We start from the raw sequence: 19,617 nt of genomic DNA, 5'->3' as shown, positions 1-19,617 counted from the left end.
TCTAGATCCTGATCCTGGTGCCATTATGCCTTCAGTCTGCATTTGCTGAATACCTAAGCTGCCCTCAGGGAACTTAGTCCCTCCAAGGAGAGCGCACCAGCCTCTGTGTACCGCAGTTAGGTGTTACAAAAGCAGTTAAGCTCCCGAAGTTGACGGAGCGCAAGGGAGGCTTTCATCCACCGTTACCCCCGCACCACACTGAGCTCAGGATCCTATTTACTAAAACTGGGATAACTCCTTTTTTGTCTACTGTATGGTGCTGTGGGGACCTCAAAGGCCAAGGCTCCTAGGAAAGCAATTCAAAATAGGGACTGTTTGTTGATGAACGACGTAAATGTGCTAATCCACGCGTTAAAAGACGTGTTTCATTCACCGGTGCTACAGGAAAGCGCGAGCAGAGGGCTAGAATGGCTGCAACTCGCTGGTACCTGCCCCGAAAAATACACTTGACCTAATGGCAGGGCTGGGGGGGAGGGGGGCGGGGGGGAATCCAGGGCAAATTCCAAAGTCAAAACCTCGGAAAGCTACACGCTCACTCAGCACCCGCCGCTACTAGCGTCCTCCCGCGCGTCACTCTCCAGGCGCTCCGCACCGTCCCCGCCCTGGAAACCCTAACCAGAGGTCCCAACGGGCCGGACCAAGCCGAGGGCGCCCCCTGGCGCCCACGCGCGGACACCGAACTCGGGGAGCGCGGGGGCGGGGCTGACGAGCTAAGAAGGCGGGAGTCTTCTCGCGTGAACTAAAGGCGTCATCGAGGCGACGGACCCGGAAGGAAGTAGCGTGTGGAGGGGCGTGGCGGTTTCTACGGTTGCACGGGGGTTCGGACGAGTACGGAGCGCCTGGAGGGACAGCCTGGTACGCGGCCCCCGCCCCTTAGTGTGCGCACTGGGCCTTTTTGCGGCTCCCGGCCCGAGCTGATCAGCCGTTCTCCCGGGCTCGAACCCCAGCAGCCTCTCTCCCTCAGGAGCTAGAAAGCAACCCCTTTCTGTTTCGTCCCTTCCCCCTGAACCCCAGGGCGCTTGGGACGCGCGACCCTCTCTCGGAAGAGGGCAGGGAAGGGGCGCGATTTGGGAGCGGGGAGGAGGGCAGCTGCAGAAAGGACACAGCTGCAGATCGGTAGCTGGAGTCCGCTACGGTAAAATAAGCGCCTTGCAGATGTCTGAGCCCTAGCTATGTTAGTCCTGGGAGGCAGAATCCACGCCCTGCACGGGTGGGCCCGGGCACGCCTGTGAACTTTGCTGTCAGTTACCATCGTTTTTCCAGATCCTTCGGTGTTCAGAAAATGAGTCTCTAGATGCCAGCTCTTTCTCATCCTGGTGCCTGGACCCAATTGGACCCAGGAGCCCATCTGCGCACCCTTGGGAACCCTCTTTCTTCTCTAACCGTGGGGCTTGGGGACCTGTCGGGTGCAAAGTGCCAGTCAAGTGTATGGGAGGGAGTGTAGAGCCCTCCCCCCTTTAGATCCAGAGGAATAACTGGGAAGGTGGACGAAAAGCCAGAGAATCCCATCATGGAATTCTGCTCACATGCTGTGTCTGTCGCTCCAGCATCTGGAAGGACTAAATAATGGTTTCTTTTGAAATGGCAGGCAATTAGGACTGGGAGGCTCTGACCAGAATTACATAGCCACAACTGCCTGTCATTTGACATCCTCTGTAATTTGGGCAACATACTGCAGCTGCCTCTCTTCCCTTTTACTAGCGTGAGTGGCTCCCGTGACAGCACATTCGTGTTCACAGGAAGAGAAGGCTGTGTTCTGAACGCTGCCCAATTGGCACTGGTTCTCTCTTGGGGCCCGGCTGTATCTGGAGCCACTGCCTCTCCAGCGAGGTGGGGAATATAATTCCACAGCTAAGGAAGGAGTGGGAATGTTGCCTGAGAACAGGGATGAAGAGAGTTGTAGATCTAGCCTTGTGTTCATACTACAGCAGGCTGGATAGGAGCCACTTACAGGGAGCCCAGCTTAGTAAGGTGCTCTCTCTGTTTGTCATAGCTTTTCTCCTGCATGTCGGACCACACACATTTTCTTGCCTCTTTTTCCCTAGGATAAAGGCTCACTGATGGCTCAGTTGGGAGCAGTTGTGGCTGTGGCTTCCAGTTTCTTTTGTGCGTCTCTTTTCTCAGCTGTGCACAAGATAGAAGAGGGACATATTGGGGTGTATTACAGGTAAGGAAGGGACAGGGAGAAGCTTGCAACTTCCTGTTAAATGACTTTCTTTCCTACTCACTGTCTAGCAGATTCTGTTGAATATCTGTGTACATTGAATAGAGGAATCTTTTAGACTGAGCTGTTGTGTCAGTGACCAGGGGAGGGGGGCATCTACACACACGCTTATATACATACATAAATGTAAATATGAAACTTCATAGTCTCAAGTTGATGCTGTGGACGGTGAATGATAAATGTGTATAGAGGTTTAGAGTTAAAATCCACAGGAAACCAGTGCTTGCAGGTTATCTCTGAAACCTCGTTTTCTCATATCCCCCTCCCGGCATCTTGGTGCCACAAGGTTACCTCCGACGAGCACCAGTTCTTGATGGCAACTTGAGCTAGCCTGATCTGCCAGTTTGTACCCACTCTTTAAAATTAACGTTTCAGGCAAAATGAGAAATCCTGCAGATTGATACATAACCGTTCAGGCAAGCGCTAGGATAGTGGTTCTTACAAGAAAGCTCCGTTGGGTAGCTGTTTTATTGCTCTTTTTAAAAAATATAATAATGTATTTTTTTCCTTCATAATATAAAGCAAAGAAGCACTTACAAATCTTGGGTTGCTTTCCTTTCAGTAACCTCCATGACCAGGTTTTTTGCTTTAAGTCTTTATGAGCTCCTTCTTATATATGCTCAAGATGCCTATTCCTGGATTGCTGATAGCAAGTTCTAAAAGTCTCCTTGGGATCCACCCTCCCCTTTATTTCTCCCCACCTTCTGCTTATGTGTCCCCCAAAAAAGGCTTTTAACTTTGTTACCCTTTACATACAACTTGGTTATAAAGTAATGCTACCGCCTGAAAAATATTTGTAAATGATTTTTAAAAATTTTTTTAACATTTTTATTTATTTTTGAGAGATAGGGACAGAGTGTGGTGGGGGGTGTGTGGGGCAGGGGCAGAGAGAGAGGGAGACACAGAATCCAAAGCAGGCTCCAGGCTCTGAGCTGTCAGCACAGAGCCCGACACGGGGCTCAAACTCATGAACCGTGACATCATGACCTGAGCCAAAGTCGGATGCTTAACCGACAGAGCCACCCGGGCGCCCCTTGTTTGTAAATGATTTTTAAAGCATTTCTTAAAATTATTTTGATTGTTCATGTCACTGGGATCCAGCATCAGTGCAGTTAATTGATAAATGTGTTACTGGACTTAACTGCCCTCCTGGATTGCCACAAGCTCAACGGATATGACAGAGTTCCTCTTACGTTAAGTATTGCCAGGGATTCTGCCGTCTTTATTCCACTTGGCCCATGTGCCTATTTTTCTTGCCACAAAAGCATAAATAATGGTTTTATGTTTTACCATCAGACTTCCTAGAATATTAGGGTCGAGTTGAGAGGAAGGGGTCTGTGGACATGGCTGAGGCACGTGGCACTCTATATGAAACGTTTATGGGGCCGGTGCAAATAGTATTGATGTAATAGATACCTCTTGCTAAACTGCCTCTCTCTTCTTCCTCTGCAGAGGCGGTGCCCTACTGACTTCCACCAGTGGCCCTGGTTTCCATCTCATGCTCCCTTTCATCACATCATATAAGTCTGTGCAGGTATACTTGGCTTATGGGGTATGTTTGGACCACTGCAGATTTGGAGTGTTGACAAACGCGTGATTGTAATTACTTAACCATTAGGTCAGTATAATGCCTTTCCAAGGAATCTCATACACACACACACACACACACACACACACACACACACGTACACACACATATATGTGTGTATACATACATACGTACATGTGTATGTATATATGCACATGTTTATATACACGTATGCATATATGCATGTGTATGTGTACATATATGTATATGTGTATGTGTATGTATATATATCTAATGGAGAATGAGGCTCCATGAACCATGTACTCTAGAGCTTTATTTGGTTGTTGAAATAGCTGGATGGGGTCATTGCCTTGGCCCAGCAGCCCCAGCTGGGAATTATTTCTTCACTTCAAGGTAAAACCAAAGAAGAATATGTTCTGAATGTATAGAAGGAAAAGTAGGGTGCGTGTGTCTGTGTGTTTTAAATCACAGGCTACCAAGATAAATAGAAATAAAACATGGTAAATTTGCTGGTCTTATTTGAAATTCATAGATGTGAACATAATTTGGTGGGGGGGCGGGGGGGGTGGAGTTGGACTCAGTGAAGGGAAATGACATCTAAGTAGAAGTAGGATTAGTTATGACAGATCTAAAAGCCTGGCTAAGTTAGACTAGCCATCTTTGAAGTATGTCCAGCTAAGAGGAATAAGATTTAGAGAATGACTTTAAAACTAACCCAGGAAAATATCCCAGGATACCTCCTCAGCATTCTCCCTGTACATCACTTCTGCTATTTCCTCTGCTCGATGGTTTCTAGAGTGCATTTGTGCACATGACCTCACGAGTCTTACAATAAGGCTGAGAACGGGCTGAGCCAAATAAAGAATCCGCTGTTTCAAGACTGGTAAAGGAAGAGACAGATAAACACAGGTCTTAGGACTCCTAATGCAGGGTCTTTTTTACTAAGTCATTACTAAGCTCATCTGTATGGTGATTCACTTACAGTGAAGGGGGGGGGTAGGTACCTTTGTTTGGGTGTCACACCCTATAAGTAAGGAGGATTAGGTGAAACATTCATGTTTAACAAGAGCAAAGCTCATCCCAGATAACTTCAAGGACCAGGCCATTTGGGATTCTAAAATGAAGTTACTTTGCTTGTCACTGCCCATTTTACAGCATTTTATGTCTCCTCCATTTCTAGACCACACTGCAGACAGATGAGGTGAAGAACGTGCCTTGCGGGACTAGGTAAGGGCCCCGGGGTAAAGCAGTTACACCTGCAGCAACAGAAGGGCTGTCTGGCTGACTGCAGCAAGAGATAGCGAAAAGGGATGCATTCCTTCTTGGTAGTTTTACCAAGTTCCCCACCTCCTAGCTCCCTAGGCTCCAATTTGACTAGGTGGTGCAGTGCATCGGGGAAAATCATAGGAGGTAGACAGGTTTGGGAGAGCCTGGGATGCTGTGGTAAGTTTGGACTTTTTCTGTTGCAAGTGAAGATCCACTAAAGGCCTTCAGCAGGCAAATGACCCGATACAAGAAGATAGGTTTCGCATAACCAGCTATGGAGAATGTTTTAAAGGTAGGGGGAGGGGCGCCTGGGTGGCTCAGTCGGTTAAGCGGCCGACTTCGGCTCAGGTCATGATCTTACAGTTCGTGAGTTCAAGCCCCACATCAGGCTCTGTGCTGACAGCTCAGCGCCTGGAGCCTGCTTCGGATTCTGTGTCTCCCTCTCTCTCTGTTCCTCCTCCGCTTGCGCTCTCCCTGTGTCAAAAATAAATAAACATTAAAATAATAATAAAAAATAAATAAAAAGGTAGGGGGAGACCTCAGGGTCTGGTGATCCAAACAGAACACTGCTCTAGTGGTCCGCTCGGAAAGTAAAGGAGATCTAAACTGGACAGGGTGACAAACACCACCACAAGGAAACATGGGAGCAAATCCAGAATTAGGGCATCTCACGGGATAATGGGCCTGATCTCATCACAAGGAGGAGCTTTGGGTTGAAAAGGAGACTTAAAAGACATAAATGTGATGGATAGTGAGCCTTGATTAGAACCTGGTTCAAAAATACCAGCTATGAAAGACAGAAAAGGCCTGGATTCGTCAGCTCAGGCTGCTATAACACAGCGCCACAGACTGGGTGGAAACTGGTGAAGCCTCTCTTCCTCGTTTGCATGTGGTGGCTTTGCTGTGTGCTCACACGGCCTTTCCTCTGTACATGCAGGGAGAAAGATGTTTGGCGGCTGCCTTTTTTCGTTTACCACTCTAATTGGGTGAGCGCCCCACCCCTAAGCCCTCATAACCTTAATTACCACCTGAAAGGCCATCTCTCAATACAGTCACCTGGGGGTTTTGGAGTTTACACTTAAGGCTTTTTGGAGGGCACACACTTCAGTCCGCAGCAGGATCGAGTGAGGAAATTGGAATAAGGACTAGGTATCAGAGGCTGTTAAGGAATTCTTGCTAATTTTCTTAGGTTTGGGGATGGAGTTAGGACTACATAGGAGAATGTCATTACTCCTAGGTGAGTGTTGCTTACTAAAGTATGAAGGGGTAAAGAGTATCATGACTGCAACGTTGAAATGTTCAGCATAAAAAAGATCAATCAATAAGGTAAAATGTTAACAGTTGTTAAGTTTAGTGTTCGTGTATGGCCGTTAGTTGTACTATTCTTTTCACCGTTCCTGTATACCCAAAATTGTTTATAAAAACGAATATTTGCAGGGAAAGGGAAGGGCTGAACCAAAGTGAGGGTGGAGACCGTGAGAAATGGTGACCGGAAAATCCCACTGTGACCTTTAAGTTCTGAGAACACCTTGACTTTTCCCTGCAATTGATTGCTTCAGTCAAAAGGCATGGCAGATTCAAAAGATACAGACTATTTTTTCTTACTGGTACCCCCAAAAGTTTCATTTTTCTCTGTCTGGAGATATTTTGAGGAGGTGTGGTTTCTTGGGAGACTGTGTTCTTGCTCCAAACTTGGAAGATTCCTACTTGGAGATCCCTCCTTCCTTCTGACCTCCCGAGAACTCTTTCCTGCTGAGTCACACTTCTTACACCATCGCCCTGGGACTGCACTATGTTCCAGAGCCTACTGGTGACTTCTTTGTCCCTTCTTCCTCCAACAGTGGTGGTGTAATGATCTACTTTGACAGAATTGAAGTGGTGAACTTCTTGGTCCCAAATGCAGGTACGTTTTCCCAGTTTCCCTTCTCCACCGGCTTACTTTGCCCAGCGTGTCCCCCCACACCAACCCCCCACCAGGGTCTGCTGCAGCACCTCAGGCAGTGGCGGGGGGTGGGGGGCTGCCTTTTCTTACCTTGCAATCCCACCCTCCCTCCCAGTGTATGACATAGTGAAGAACTACACTGCCGACTACGACAAGGCCCTCATCTTCAACAAGATCCACCACGAACTGAACCAGTTCTGCAGCGTGCATACGCTTCAGGAGGTCTACATCGAGCTCTTTGGTAAGGAAGCCTCTTCTGGCCATGGCATGCCTTGGCAGCTGTTCCCCCCCCCACCGACTTCCTAGCCACCGTAGGGCAGGATGGGTACGGGTGGACAGGAAGTGCAAGCCCAGTGCTCAGGAACCGGTCTGTGCTGATAGCAGCAGAAGGTCAAGAAGGCAGGTGAAGTTTGGGCACACAGATGACAGTGGACTGGAGGCCTCCTGGTCCACATCAGGGCTGGAGTGGCAGTCGTAAAACACCTGCTGTCCCTAAAACACCCTTCTATAATAAGACAGGGTCAGTTCTCAAGAACCCGAGAGAGTATCCAACCCAGCAGCCTCATTTTCAGATAAGGGTACTGAGTGAGGCCCAAAGAGACAAATGGCAGGGCTGAAGCTAGAACTCTCGCTTCACCTTGCTTCCCACCACACCACGCCGAATGCAGGGAAGCCAGGAAAGGCGAGGAGGACGGCAGGAGTCGCATTTAATTCTGGAAGGGGGACAAGGACCAGAGCTACTTAAAGTTCCCAGAGCTTTGTGGTGGTGGGTCTTTTTAACCCTATACCTATAGGGATGAATAGGAAAATCCTTAAAAGAATCCACGTACTTAAGTGGATACCTTTTGTCCTCTTTAGCCACCAAAGTAAACATAGTGTGACCAGAGCAGCAAGGGAGGGAAACAGTTCAGTAATCCTTAAAGCTCTTTCGCAAGAAGCGTTCTGGTTCAGCTTGCTGCCGGAAGTGTTCTAGTAGCTGGTGCCGAAAGTAAACGATGGTACAGCTAGTCTTGATATGAGGACTAGACAGTGACTTTTCCCAGGAATCTTCTGAAAAAGGACCGTGCGTGAGGACGTTTCAGAGTAGACAGGGGAGGAGCGCCTGGTGCTGCCGGAGACCGCGATCAGAGCCCCCTGCACACGGTGTTCCAGATTTGGGAAATCGTCAGAGTCACTTTCAATTTTTCTGCAGTAGGAAGTGAATCTAAATTCCCTTTAGAGGGTTTGGATTCAGCATGCTTTTACAAAAAATGCAGTAAGTTTGCCTTATTTTTTTCTTTTTTTTATCTCAAACTGATTAGCATTTTATAAAATATCATTACTTTTCTCTACAGCCACTGTTTTAGAACTTGTGCCATTAAATGAACATTTTAAAGCATTTGAAACAACAAAAGGCAAAGGAGTCTAATTTCCATGAAGAGAAAATGAAAATGTGACATCATTTTGCATTAGAAAACTTCTTACTGTCAAGGCGCCTGGCTGGCTAAGTCAGTGGAGCACGTGACTCTTGATCTCAGGGTTCGGGCCCCACATTGGGGGTAGAGATTACTTAAAAATAAAATCTTCAAGACAAAGTAAAAAGAAAGAAAGAAAACTTACTGTCACAGAGATAAACTTAGTAGCTTAGTGAAGCTTCTTTTACAGAGAAGCTCAGAAAATATATTTGCTTTGAAATGTTTTTCTTTTTCTTTTCTTTTTTTTTATTTTTTTTTAACGTTTATTTATTTTTGAGACAGAGAGAGACAGAGCATGAACAGGGGAGGAGCAGAGAGAGAGGGAGACACAGAATCTGAAACAGGCTCCATGCTCTGAGCTGTCAGCACAGAGCCCGACGCGGGGCTCGAACTCACGGACCGTGAGATCATGACCTGAGCCGAAGTCGGACACTTAACCGACCAAGCCACCCAGGCGCCCCATGTTTTTCTTTTTAAAGTTAAGTCTTGGGGTGCCTGGGTGGCTCAGTCGCTTGAGCATCTGACTTTTGATTTTGGCTCAGCTCATGATCCCAGGGTTGTAGAATCGAGTCCCACGTCAGGCTCCATGCTTAGATTCTTAGATTCTTAAGAATCTCTCTGTCTCCCTCTGCCCCTCTCCCTTGCTCATGCTCTCTCTCTTTCTCAAAAAATTAATCAATTGATTAAAAAAATTAAGTCTTGGGAGATCACTGTCTTGCTTAGAATCTATTTGCATCTGTAAAGGAGAAATTCATGTCTTAAATCCCACTCGTTAGGCATGGAGGTTTTCTCCTGGTTCTGTCCTCTCAGGACTCACAGACCTGACTCAGCTTCGCGGCCTAATTCTCATCACTGCTTACCCTGCTGCATCCTCTCTGCTCACTTTATAAATTTTTTTATGTTTTATTTTTTATATTTGAGAGAGAGACAGAGAGCGAGTAAGGGAGGGGCAGAGAGACAGAGACAGAATCTGAAGCAGGCTCCAGGCTCTGAGCTATCCACACAGAGCCCAATGCAGGGCTTGAACTCACAAACCATGAGATCATGACCTGAGCCAAAGTCAGACCCTTAACCAACTGAGCCACCCAGGCACCCCAGTCTGCCCACTTTATAAAAACATTACCTGGTACTTGCTCAGAAGTTGACCTGATTCAACCTCTTTGTGTAATATAACCTAATCAGAATTTATCTGCAGAACTATAATGTGTAAAAAACTTACTAGTATTGCTTTGATAATAAACCACCTTGCAAAATATTTCTTCCAGATTGTCCTAGAAAGTTACTAGCCCAGGACCACAGGTGTCCACTAATAAATGACAATGTTATTATTAACCTAGGGAGGGCACAGAACATCTCAAATTTGGTTGATCTATCTAAAATAGAAAATATGAAACGTGATGTTTACCTCCATCTGTCAAATTGTTAAACACATATCAGGTCTGAGGTGCTGCCTTTGGGGCATTTCTCCCTCATGCTGACAGGCTCATGAGAGCATATCCAGTCCATAGAAAGTTAAAATTCCTTGCTGACCGATATGACAGTTGAAGAAAGTGCCATTTTAGACCTAAAAATTAAAGCATAGTGACCAAACAGGTTTATTAGTTTGACTGCTAACACGCTTGAGCACATCACTGAACCTCCATGGGCCTCCATTTGGGCATCTGTTAAAGGCAGATGGCAGTGGCTCCTCTTTGGGCACAGGTGACCAAGAACGGCTGCTTCAAGCAGGTGACAGCTGACAGTAATAAGAGAGGTGATTCAGTTCCGATGTCCCAGCCAGATTTCGAGGTTTCATGGAGTCTTCTCAGGGCCTTGCAGGGTCTTATAGAAGACCTCAGGAGGGGGTCGGTGGGGGGGGGGGGGGTGGAGTGGGGCAGGAAGAGAAGGCCCAGGCCAGAGAGGGCAGCTGTGGCCCCGCACAGTCACAGCCAGAGGGGCAACCAGTTAGAGCTCTTCCTAAACTTCCCTATGAAATGACTCCCATGTGAATTCTGACAGAGCAATCAGGGCCAAAGCAAACGACACATCAGAGGACTTGGGCTCATTTCCAGAACCGTAAATTTTCATTTTCCCCTTGTGTTATTTGATGGGAGTTCTTAATGGAAATAGTCTTCCCTGGGGCTTTCCTTGACGTCAGAGTCTGTTTTTCTGGTAGAAACTTCTAAAATTACCAGATTTAATGTGCTTGGCTCCCTTCGAAATACCTAACACAGCCACTCCACCTTCCTTCCTCTTGAAAATGGGGGCCCGCCCTCTGTTTCGCTGCTGTTGTCTAGGGGAAGGCTGCTGCCTGACTCAAGAAATGTGCTAGAATTGTTGTTTGTACTTGTTCTTTTGAAAGCTCAGTTTCCTTTTGGGCAAGGTTGATATTTTCAACAGCCTCGGTGATTTTATCTGGAGGCCACAGGAAAAGGACACTCTCCCATCTAGCTTATGTAGAGGGGCCGCACAGGGATGTCACTTTGAAAGATGGGTGGCGGGGGACGCCTGGGTGGCTTAGTCATTTAAGCATCTGACTTCAGCTCAGGTCACGATCTTCTGGTTCATGAGTTCAAGTTCCATGTCTGGCTCTGTGCTGACAGCTCAGAGCCTGGAGCCTGCTTCAGATTCTGTGTCTCCCTCTCTCTCTGCCCCTCTCCCGCTCGTGCTCTGTCTCTCTCTCAAAAATAAATAAACATAAAAATTTTTTTAAAACAAGAAAGACGTGCAGAGTATCTTTAGATTTCTGGGCTCTGCCTTGGAAAGACCTTTGGCCTGTCAGGTGCATTCTTGAGCTGGCGTGTTAGTTTGTACTCTGCCCTCACACTTTCCTCCACCCTGCCTAAAAAACATAACAACAACATTTTCGGTCTTTCTTGATTCCAGATCAGATTGATGAAAATCTCAAGCTGGCTTTGCAACAGGACCTGACCTCCATGGCCCCCGGGCTCGTCATCCAAGTAAGCTTGGCCACTGTGGGACACCCCCTGGTAAAGGTGGATCCCCCGCTCTTCCAAGGGATGTCCTTCTCGTGCAAGCAGATCAAGGGCTAGTGGCAGCTGCTCGGGTCCCTCACCACCCTCACCTTCCCATCAGGTGCTATTTTTATCCTTTCCCAGGCTGTGCGGGTGACAAAGCCCAATATACCCGAGGCGATCCGCAGAAACTACGAGTTGATGTGAGTATTCCCTCTGCCCAACCTGTACCCCCCACTCTGTCCCACACCCCTCACCTCATCCCATCCCAGAGTTAACCGAAGCCGTGCCACGCGTTTCTTCCCCTCCTTGAGTATTTGGCACAGCCCACTGCACCGTAAGATGGGGCAGGTGTGTCGCAACAGTCACCTGGGCTCCGGAGAAGCCCTTTCAAGCAGCAATGCTTTGAAAAGGGCCAGGGGGCGTTGTTTGTGCTTCATGGCTCGTGCCAAAGAAGATGGGAGGGAGAGGCGGTTCAGTGGGCAGGCAGGTGCATTTTACCTAAGTAAGTTATGCTTTACTTCTCACAAATGAGTTATTTGGGAGGAGAAAGAGAGCCGCGTTACTGCCTGCAACAGATCTGCTCTTACTTGGGACAGGGAACAGCCTTCCAGGCGAGAGTGAGAAAGCCAGGTTTGCCTCTCCTCAGCAGAAGTTTGGTTCCTCCAGGGGACAGTGAAGTTCCTTGGAAGCGTTTTCAGCAGCCGCCTCACGGCTGCATACTGTTCTTCCCTTCAGGGAAAGCGAGAAGACAAAGCTGCTCATTGCAGCCCAGAAACAGAAGGTGGTGGAGAAGGAAGCTGAGACAGAGCGCAAGAAGGCCCTGATCGGTCTGGATGTGGTTCTGGGATCCCCTCTCAGGGCGGAAGGGCTGGGGAAGGCGGGCAGATGGCGAGGAAGCCTCGGGCGCGGTTAGGTCACACAGTCCTGCAAACCCTGGCCGCGCACAGGAGCGGCACTTGTACTCCCGGAAGCGACGCTGAAGTTGTCAGATGGTGGGCAGGGCCGGTGAGCTTTGAGTCTCCCCCTATCTCTGAAATGAAAGGATCCCTTCCTAGTTAATTCTTAATCGATAATAGTAGTAGCTAATACTTCTCAAGCACCTACCATGAGCCGTGCACTTTTCTAAGCACTTACATGTGACTCGTCTCCTCACAAGCACGAAGGGACTAATTAACGTGCCCAGTGTCATGTGGCAAGTAAGTGGTGGAAATGGGGTTCACCCGCAGAGACCCTGGCCAGAACCCAGCTCCTAACCTCTGCACTAGATCATCAACGACTACTGACTGCTTCCCAGAGTCAAGTGGCAGGAAGAACCTTTTTAGACACTACCGTATTCCTTAAAATACTCTTTTGGGAGAAACACCCCTGTGACTTAGGAGAGAGGTTGGGACTCATTCCTCGCTTTCGTGGGAGGGCCCAGGTCTCCCGGCTGACTGTCTCGTGCCGATGTCGGGGTACTGCACTCACGGGTGCAGTCCACACGTGCCCGCCGTGGTCACCCTCTGGGGCCCTCCCTCTGAACACATCCGCATCCCCGCATCAGGGACTCTGATCACAGGAAGGGTGGGATTTAGTCTAGCCTGTGAGATATCCATAGTGCTCTAAGCCTTTTCTCAACATCGTCACTACAGAGGCAGAAAAAGTGGCTCAGGTGGCAGAAATCACCTATGGGCAGAAGGTGATGGAGAAGGAGACCGAGAAAAAGATTTCGGAAATTGAAGGTGAGCAAAGCTGAAATGAGTGCCTGAGTTTTCCTCACGCCCCACTGTGTGGCTGGGTGGGGGTGGGGTCGGGAGAGCCCTTTCCTTGGCTCTTTAACCTTTGTTCTAAGGTGTCCTGATTTCTTTGGAAAATTCCTTTTTCTCTGTGCTTTGACTCAAGTTTGGGGGAGATTTGGGCCAGGCTGGCATACGTTTTCCACTTCAGAGAGCGTTCATTCATTCAACAAATGTCCATGTAGTGCTGTTAGGTGCTCTCGGGTGAGGAGTAAGAAAAAGGGAAATTGTGTAAATCCCTGCTGTCTGGCAAGGGTCTCAGTGGCAGTGAACTCAGAGGCTAGGCCAGAACAGCCCCTCCTTGTGCCGTGCCTACCCCCCACAGCTGTGGCTTCTAAGTCTGTTCTCAGTATCCCTATGGTAGATACTGAGGCAGGTCTGAAAAAGACACCTTTTCGGTACCAGCAACACTGGAGCTGGAGAAAAAGTGTTTTCTTGACTGGCTTTTCTGAATATTATGCACCTTCAGTTCCCTGCCCCTGAGCCCTCAGCTCATCCCCACCACCTGCCCTTTCCTTCACGTGGTGCCTTATATCAAGCAAATTCTATGACAAAAATAGGACCTCGAGGCCCAGCTTCGAAATGCCATGTCAACTTGAACTCACCATGGGGCTCTCAGGCTTTGCAGGGGCCCAGTGAGGAGCCAGCTGGGATTTTACAGGCCAGCAGTTCCTTGTTAGGGAGCTCTCTGCAAAACAACGCATTTTTATTTCTTATAAAAACATGTCATCAGGTGCTAAGACCACTTGAGTGGGCCCCATGCAGCCAGCGCCCCTGCCAGACTGTGCACTCTTTCCGCCCAGGGCCGTGCTGGGGGTGTGCAGTAAGAACCCACCCACAGGCTGACCTTTCTTCCAGGCTTTTTGCTACAGATACTACACGAGGCTGGCCGCATTCCCAAGGCAAGGGAGCAAGCATCAAAAGTTTTGCATCAGCTTGACAGAAAGCTGGTCTCAGCAGATTAAGGAAGTGTTTTGCTTGCATGGTGGAAGTTTAAGTAGGTCTTCATCCAAACGGGTATTAGTCTGGACCATGGCATGGACTTCTCTTGTTGGGAGTTGTGCCAGCTTAACCAGTGTTAACTAGAATCTTTTTGAAATGGTCAGTGGAAATAAAAGAGAAATGAAGTTGGAGAGGGACCGAGCTGTTTCATGTTCGTGGCATCCAGGTTTAGGGGGAGCCACTTCTGGCTGTCTTTAGAGCCTTCTTTGGGCTCCTCGCACTCTTGCTGTGCAGCACAAGAGGGGTGAAGTGGCACCCCACCCGTCTTCCCAGACGCGGAGCGACAAGGACTCAGCCTGTGGACACAGGAAGTGTCCCTTGGCAGCACTTTTCCTGAGACTGCCTTTGTAAGTGTCGCTGGGCATAGCAACAGACGTGCTCAGAGTTGGTCCCCACTACCCGGAGATGCCTTCAAAGCATTTTTCACCCATGGTTGATTTTCACAACAACTTGTGAAGTAGGGAAAATATGCCTCTTTCCACCATTTCATGGAACAGGAAACCAAACCACAGAGAGAAAAGAGCAGTCTCCCAAGGTCACAGAGGCAACCAGGGGAACGTCACAGGGCCCAGGGTTCTGGTAACGTCTACACTGCAGTTCACTGCGTTCTTGCCCTCAGATGCTGCCTTTCTGGCCCGGGAGAAGGCAAAGGCTGATGCCGAGTGCTACACCGCTATGAAAATCGCTGAAGCAAACAAGGTAAAGCCCAATGCACCTGGTGACGAGAGGGTATATTTGGCTTTGGGCTGATGTGGTTTGAGGGTTTGTGATGTTGGATGGCCACTGCCACCAAAGCCCCTCCTAGCCAGACGTGCTGGCTGCCGTGCTGTGTGGGCCTGGTGCTCCCCTGTTCCTTAGCTGTGCCTCAATAGAAGCTCAGTTGTCGTGCTAAACCCAGAAACTCCCTAAAACTCCCTTGCAGCTCTGACCTTGGAAATCAGTACCCGTTACTAACAGAACAGTGAGACCAGGAAGGGGTAGGGAAGGCACATTTCTTTGACAAAGATGCTCTCCTTGTGAAAAGTGAAGGGTGCCACCCAGAGTTTTCTCGAATCTGCCTCCACATAGCCGCCTTTCTTTTTTCTTACAGCTGAAGCTGACCCCTGAGTATTTGCAGCTGATGAAGTACAAAGCCATTGCTTCCAACAGCAAGATTTACTTTGGCAAAGACATCCCGAACATGTTCATGGACTCCGCAGGCGGTCTGGGCAAGCAGTTCGAGGGGCTAGCTGACAAGCTGAGTTTCGATGATGACCCCTTGGAAGCAGACCCTGAGGAGAATTGAAATTTTTGTATATGACCTCAAATGACACTTAAAAGAGATCTTTATTTTTGAATGATGAACCAGGATGCTCCTCCCTCCCACATTACCTGCCTTGACTCTCTCCCACATTCGGTGGTGAAAAAAAAGAAGAAATGGATTTAAATAGATCCCCTCCCTGGGAAGGACGGGAAGGGGTTGATGATTTGGGGTTTTATTCAGGTAAGTGGGTCAGATGACTTCTGTTAAGACTGGGAAACCATGGCTTTGACCTTCGCCCTCTAGACACTAATTTTAGCCCTTTGAAGCAGATTTAAGGAGGGACTCAGTCATTACAGAGTGGGAGAAACGTAGGGTGTTGCCTCCAGGTGATCTGATTTCCCTTATTTGGGAAAACGGGGTCCAGTTTTCTCGCCCCTGCCTCCAAGGTGGGAGACACCTGGGGGTGAGGCCCAGCAACTGAGCAAACGTGTGCTTTTGAGTTTGCCAGCAGAGCTGCGGGGGGGACAGCTGCAGGGGATGTTGGGCTTTGCTGGCATTTCTCTCGGGGCGTCTGTGAGTCACGTTGGCACGCTTTTCTGGAGTCCTCTTAAGGAAGAACCTGAGCTGTCGGCTCTGCAGACCTTTCTGTCCACTGCCCTCCTTGCCCCAGGGCTCAAAGAACGGTGGTTTCCAACTACATTCCAGAGTCAGGCTTTGGGCACCACCACACGCTTCTTTTTAAAACTTTTCACGTGTTCTGTGATTTGGTTTTTTCCTCTCACGTCTGTTCATTGAATCCACTCGGGATCAGGAAGACAGGAACAAACAACCCAAGTGTCTTAATAGCTGCTGACGTGGGGTCGTCATCTCTCTCAGCCACCGTGGCACCTGCTTGGCAAACTGCGTATGTTCCTTGAGATCACGTGTCTTTTCTATTGTGGGGATTCTACCTTGAAGAGCTCCTGTGGGGGAGGAGGACGGTCCCCTGGAAGATCTCCTAGTCATAATGCTTCTAGCTTGTGCTGGCATTAGTCTGACGCAGCGATAAAAAGGGAGCCCATTCTCTAAGTAGCACGTGTTTTTAAATCTAAGGCACTGACAGCCACACAGGGGTCAGACTGAGTGCTAAATCTCCAGAGACAGTGATGGGGGTACATGCCCGAGGCCCTGCCCTGGCCCCTGGGTTGGAAGGGCTGCATCAAAATCTGTTCAAATGTTTGAGTTTGGTTTTAGTTTTGTTTTTGTTTCCATTTCTAAGTAGGAAAAATTTGAGTCACTCTGGGAGATTTGGGATGGAGGAGAACAAACATGAAAGAAAGGTTTTCTTCTATCCTAAAACGGGGGGTGGGGTGGCGTTCAGCTTACGTAGCCCACGAGTCGTGAACCAGATTGTTAGGTTGTCTTGAGTTAACTTGCAAACACGTTGGTATTCTCCATGACAAGCTCTGGTTGAGGATTCAGCCTTGTTATTAGCCTCCCCCCCTCCCCCTGCCACCAAAGAAACTACCACTGTACCCCCTCAGCGATACTATGAATGATACTTTCTGGCACAGATCCCCACTTCATTTTTGATCCCATGCCCAGACCTGGTTTATCAAACGGCCCCAAAATTCGGGCCAGCTTGCTCCCAAGTAGCACCAGGCTTGTCTAGGTTCCTGGGAACAATCAGCCTGCTTAGGTAGAAACAAAATGTGAACTCCTCTGAAATGCTGCCCTTCTCTGTTCTTATCTCTGGGACTTAGAATTTTCAAACCACTGGTCCTGGTCACACTTTGTGCAAGCAACCACATGTTTGTGGGAATGATGGGTTTTAATGTGCTCACAGGCGCTTGCAGAAGACAGTCAGTCTCCTGAGGCCAACAGGGTAACCGTCATTAAGATATACTCACCCTCCTCCATTTCGGTGCCATTGATCCCTTGTTAGGAGCAACAGGACACATGACATCCAGCATCCCCAGTTTTCATATTTGTCAGCTCCCCCTACCCTGAGACTTGCCGCCTCGGCCTCAGAAAACGCTACCTTAACAGAACCCAAGGCAAGGATGTCTCAGCCTCTGAACAGTACGTTTGCTCAGGTTCTTAACTTGAAAGTCTCCCTAATACCAACATTCTGTGATAGTTTGTCCCTTGCACTAGATACACTTTAACCACAACAGAGCCTCAGTAAAGTCTGCTGCACCTGCCCCCCTCACTGCTAATGTTGCTTCCTCTTTAACCACAAAGTATAAATGTTGCAGTAGCCCTCGGTTCAAATTCAACGGTTATCTATAACCTGCCTAAATGGTGAAATCATGGAGGTCAGCGGTTTCCTCAGCATGGGACTAACCAGTCTGTCTGTGCGACTTTGTTTCTTTAACACTCACTAGAAAATCCGATCTTAAAACATTTGAGTTCTAAACATGTAAAATGTGACAGCCTACAATTTTGTAGGCAGCAAAGTCATGGCTGCTATTTATAAATGGAACTTCTATCAAAATAAGTAACTGTTTATAAAATTCAGTTTTTGTAGGATTTTCCAAGGAAAAGTCACCTTGGCTGAATGTTTCTCACTAAACTTTACAGAAGTGGTTCATATTCGGTACTGTTTTTAATCACTTTTTTAATATAAGGACAGAATATTTGCAAGGAAGCCAAAGTTTGTTAATAATTTTTATAAGACTAAAATAACATAAATCTGAAGGTAACTGTGGTCATATTAAGTTGAAGGAGGAAAAAAATTGACAATTGTAGCACTATATTGATCCAAAAAAAGTTGTTTTATACATGATCTGTTGTAATTTCTATGGGTATGTGTATCTTTCAGCACTGATAACTTTGCCATTTACAGAGAGTAAGTAGTGAAAGTAAGATCACCGTATTTACTGACTTCTCTAAGTTTGATTGAAGATAAACCTCCCTCAGTTGAAAATAAACCTGTGTCTTGGCTAGTGGCTGCTCTGTGTCCATGAACTTAACCTCTACTTTAGTGCTCAGTAGGATTCTAGCCACGGTTTCTATTGCTTCCTTAGAAAAGAGTTAATAGCCAATCAGTTTGTGTTTGTATTTCCATTTCTGTGTAAGCTGGTAATTGAATAGTCAAACAAACTCTACTTTGAAAGAGCCCCAACAGTTTAATGATCCCCTTTGTAAATGAGAAATGATTCTCGTTATATTAATAACTCTATAAATTATATGCTGGATTAATTGCCTTAGGTTGATAGCTGGAGGAATTGTTTTAGACAACACTAAAGGTGTGAATTTATATCTGAGTTTTATTTTCAGTCTTGCTAAATAAAACAAGTCTTTGTATTTACTTTTTATTTTTTTTAACATTTATTCATTTTTGAGAGCGACAGAGCACAAGCAGAGGAGGGGAAGAAGAGAGGGAGACACAGAATCTGAGGCAGGCTCCAGGCTCTGAGCTGTCAGCACAGAGCCCAACGTGGGGCTCAAACCCACAGTGAGATTATGACCTGAGCTGAAGTCAGACGCTTAACTGACTGAGCCACCCAGGTGCCCCTGTATTTACTTCTTTGTTAAAGTGAAATTCAGCAATAGCTCATGTTAGGATAGGTGATATAAAGAAATAAAACTAGTGGGGCACCTGGGTGGCTCAATAGGTTGAGAATCTGAGTCTTGATTTTGGCTCAGGTCATGACCCCAGATTCATGATGGGATCAAGGCCCTTCTGGCTCTGCTGAGCATGGAGCCTGCTTAGGATTCATATTCTCTCTCTCTCTCTCTCTCTCTCTCTCTCTCTCTCTCTCTCTCTCTCTCTCCCCTCCCTTCCCCCCACCCCCTCATTTGTACGTGCTTTCTCTCTCTCAAAAGTAAACTTTAAAAAATATATATATACATAAATATATTCAGACGAATACCCCCATCATCAATGTAGAAACAGTAAACAACTAACCTGTAAACTTGGCATGATTCTGGGTAGGTGCTGTAGAGGTTGCTGATTTTAAAGAATCCATAGCGGCTGCACTTCCCCAAAGGGCAGAGATACCTTGAGTTGAGCCAAAACTCATTTTGATATCAATTTAGTGAGAAAGTCACAGTCTCTACTCCGGAAAGCCGCCCAGCCTAAGGCTGCCAAACAAAATACAGGGTGCTCCGTTCAGTCTGAATTTCACATGAACAACTAATAATTTTTAGTGTAAGGATGTCGCAAACACTGCATGAGACACACTAAAAAAATATTAATTTATATGAAATGCACACTTAAC

General features: G+C 47.5%; 1 protein-coding gene and 1 long non-coding RNA gene across 3 annotated transcripts; one reads left to right on the top strand and one right to left on the bottom strand.

Moving 5' to 3' along the window:
- The first annotated feature begins 739 nt into the window (after window positions 1-739).
- ERLIN2 (ER lipid raft associated 2) lies at window positions 740-18,704 on the top strand. 2 transcript variants are annotated; one of them, XM_043564361.1, is made up of 12 exons: window positions 740-855; window positions 2,046-2,167; window positions 3,677-3,758; window positions 4,954-5,000; window positions 6,881-6,942; window positions 7,097-7,222; window positions 11,301-11,374; window positions 11,534-11,592; window positions 12,128-12,219; window positions 13,024-13,113; window positions 14,789-14,868; window positions 15,260-18,704. In XM_043564361.1, the coding sequence occupies exons 2-12, from the start codon at window positions 2,061-2,063 to the stop codon at window positions 15,452-15,454; spliced, it is 1,014 nt and encodes a 337-aa protein (XP_043420296.1). In that variant the 5' UTR covers window positions 740-855; window positions 2,046-2,060; the 3' UTR covers window positions 15,455-18,704. The 2 variants fall into 2 exon arrangements, with proteins under 2 accessions (XP_043420296.1, XP_043420305.1); XM_043564370.1 differs by having other exon boundaries at window positions 854-1,135.
- On the bottom strand, window positions 10,007-12,129 carry LOC122473736. The gene is made up of 2 exons (XR_006294703.1): window positions 11,980-12,129; window positions 10,007-10,170 (listed from the first exon to the last, which is right to left on the bottom strand). It is a non-coding gene; the product is annotated as an uncharacterized LOC122473736 (long non-coding RNA).
- Window positions 18,705-19,617: the final 913 nt, after the last annotated feature.

Source organism: Prionailurus bengalensis, chromosome B1 (assembly GCF_016509475.1).
Source record: "Prionailurus bengalensis isolate Pbe53 chromosome B1, Fcat_Pben_1.1_paternal_pri, whole genome shotgun sequence".
Classification (NCBI taxonomy): Eukaryota; Metazoa; Chordata; class Mammalia; order Carnivora; family Felidae; genus Prionailurus; species Prionailurus bengalensis.
The sequence above is the reverse complement of the archived record's forward strand: the minus strand, read 5'-3'. Positions and strand labels throughout refer to the sequence as shown.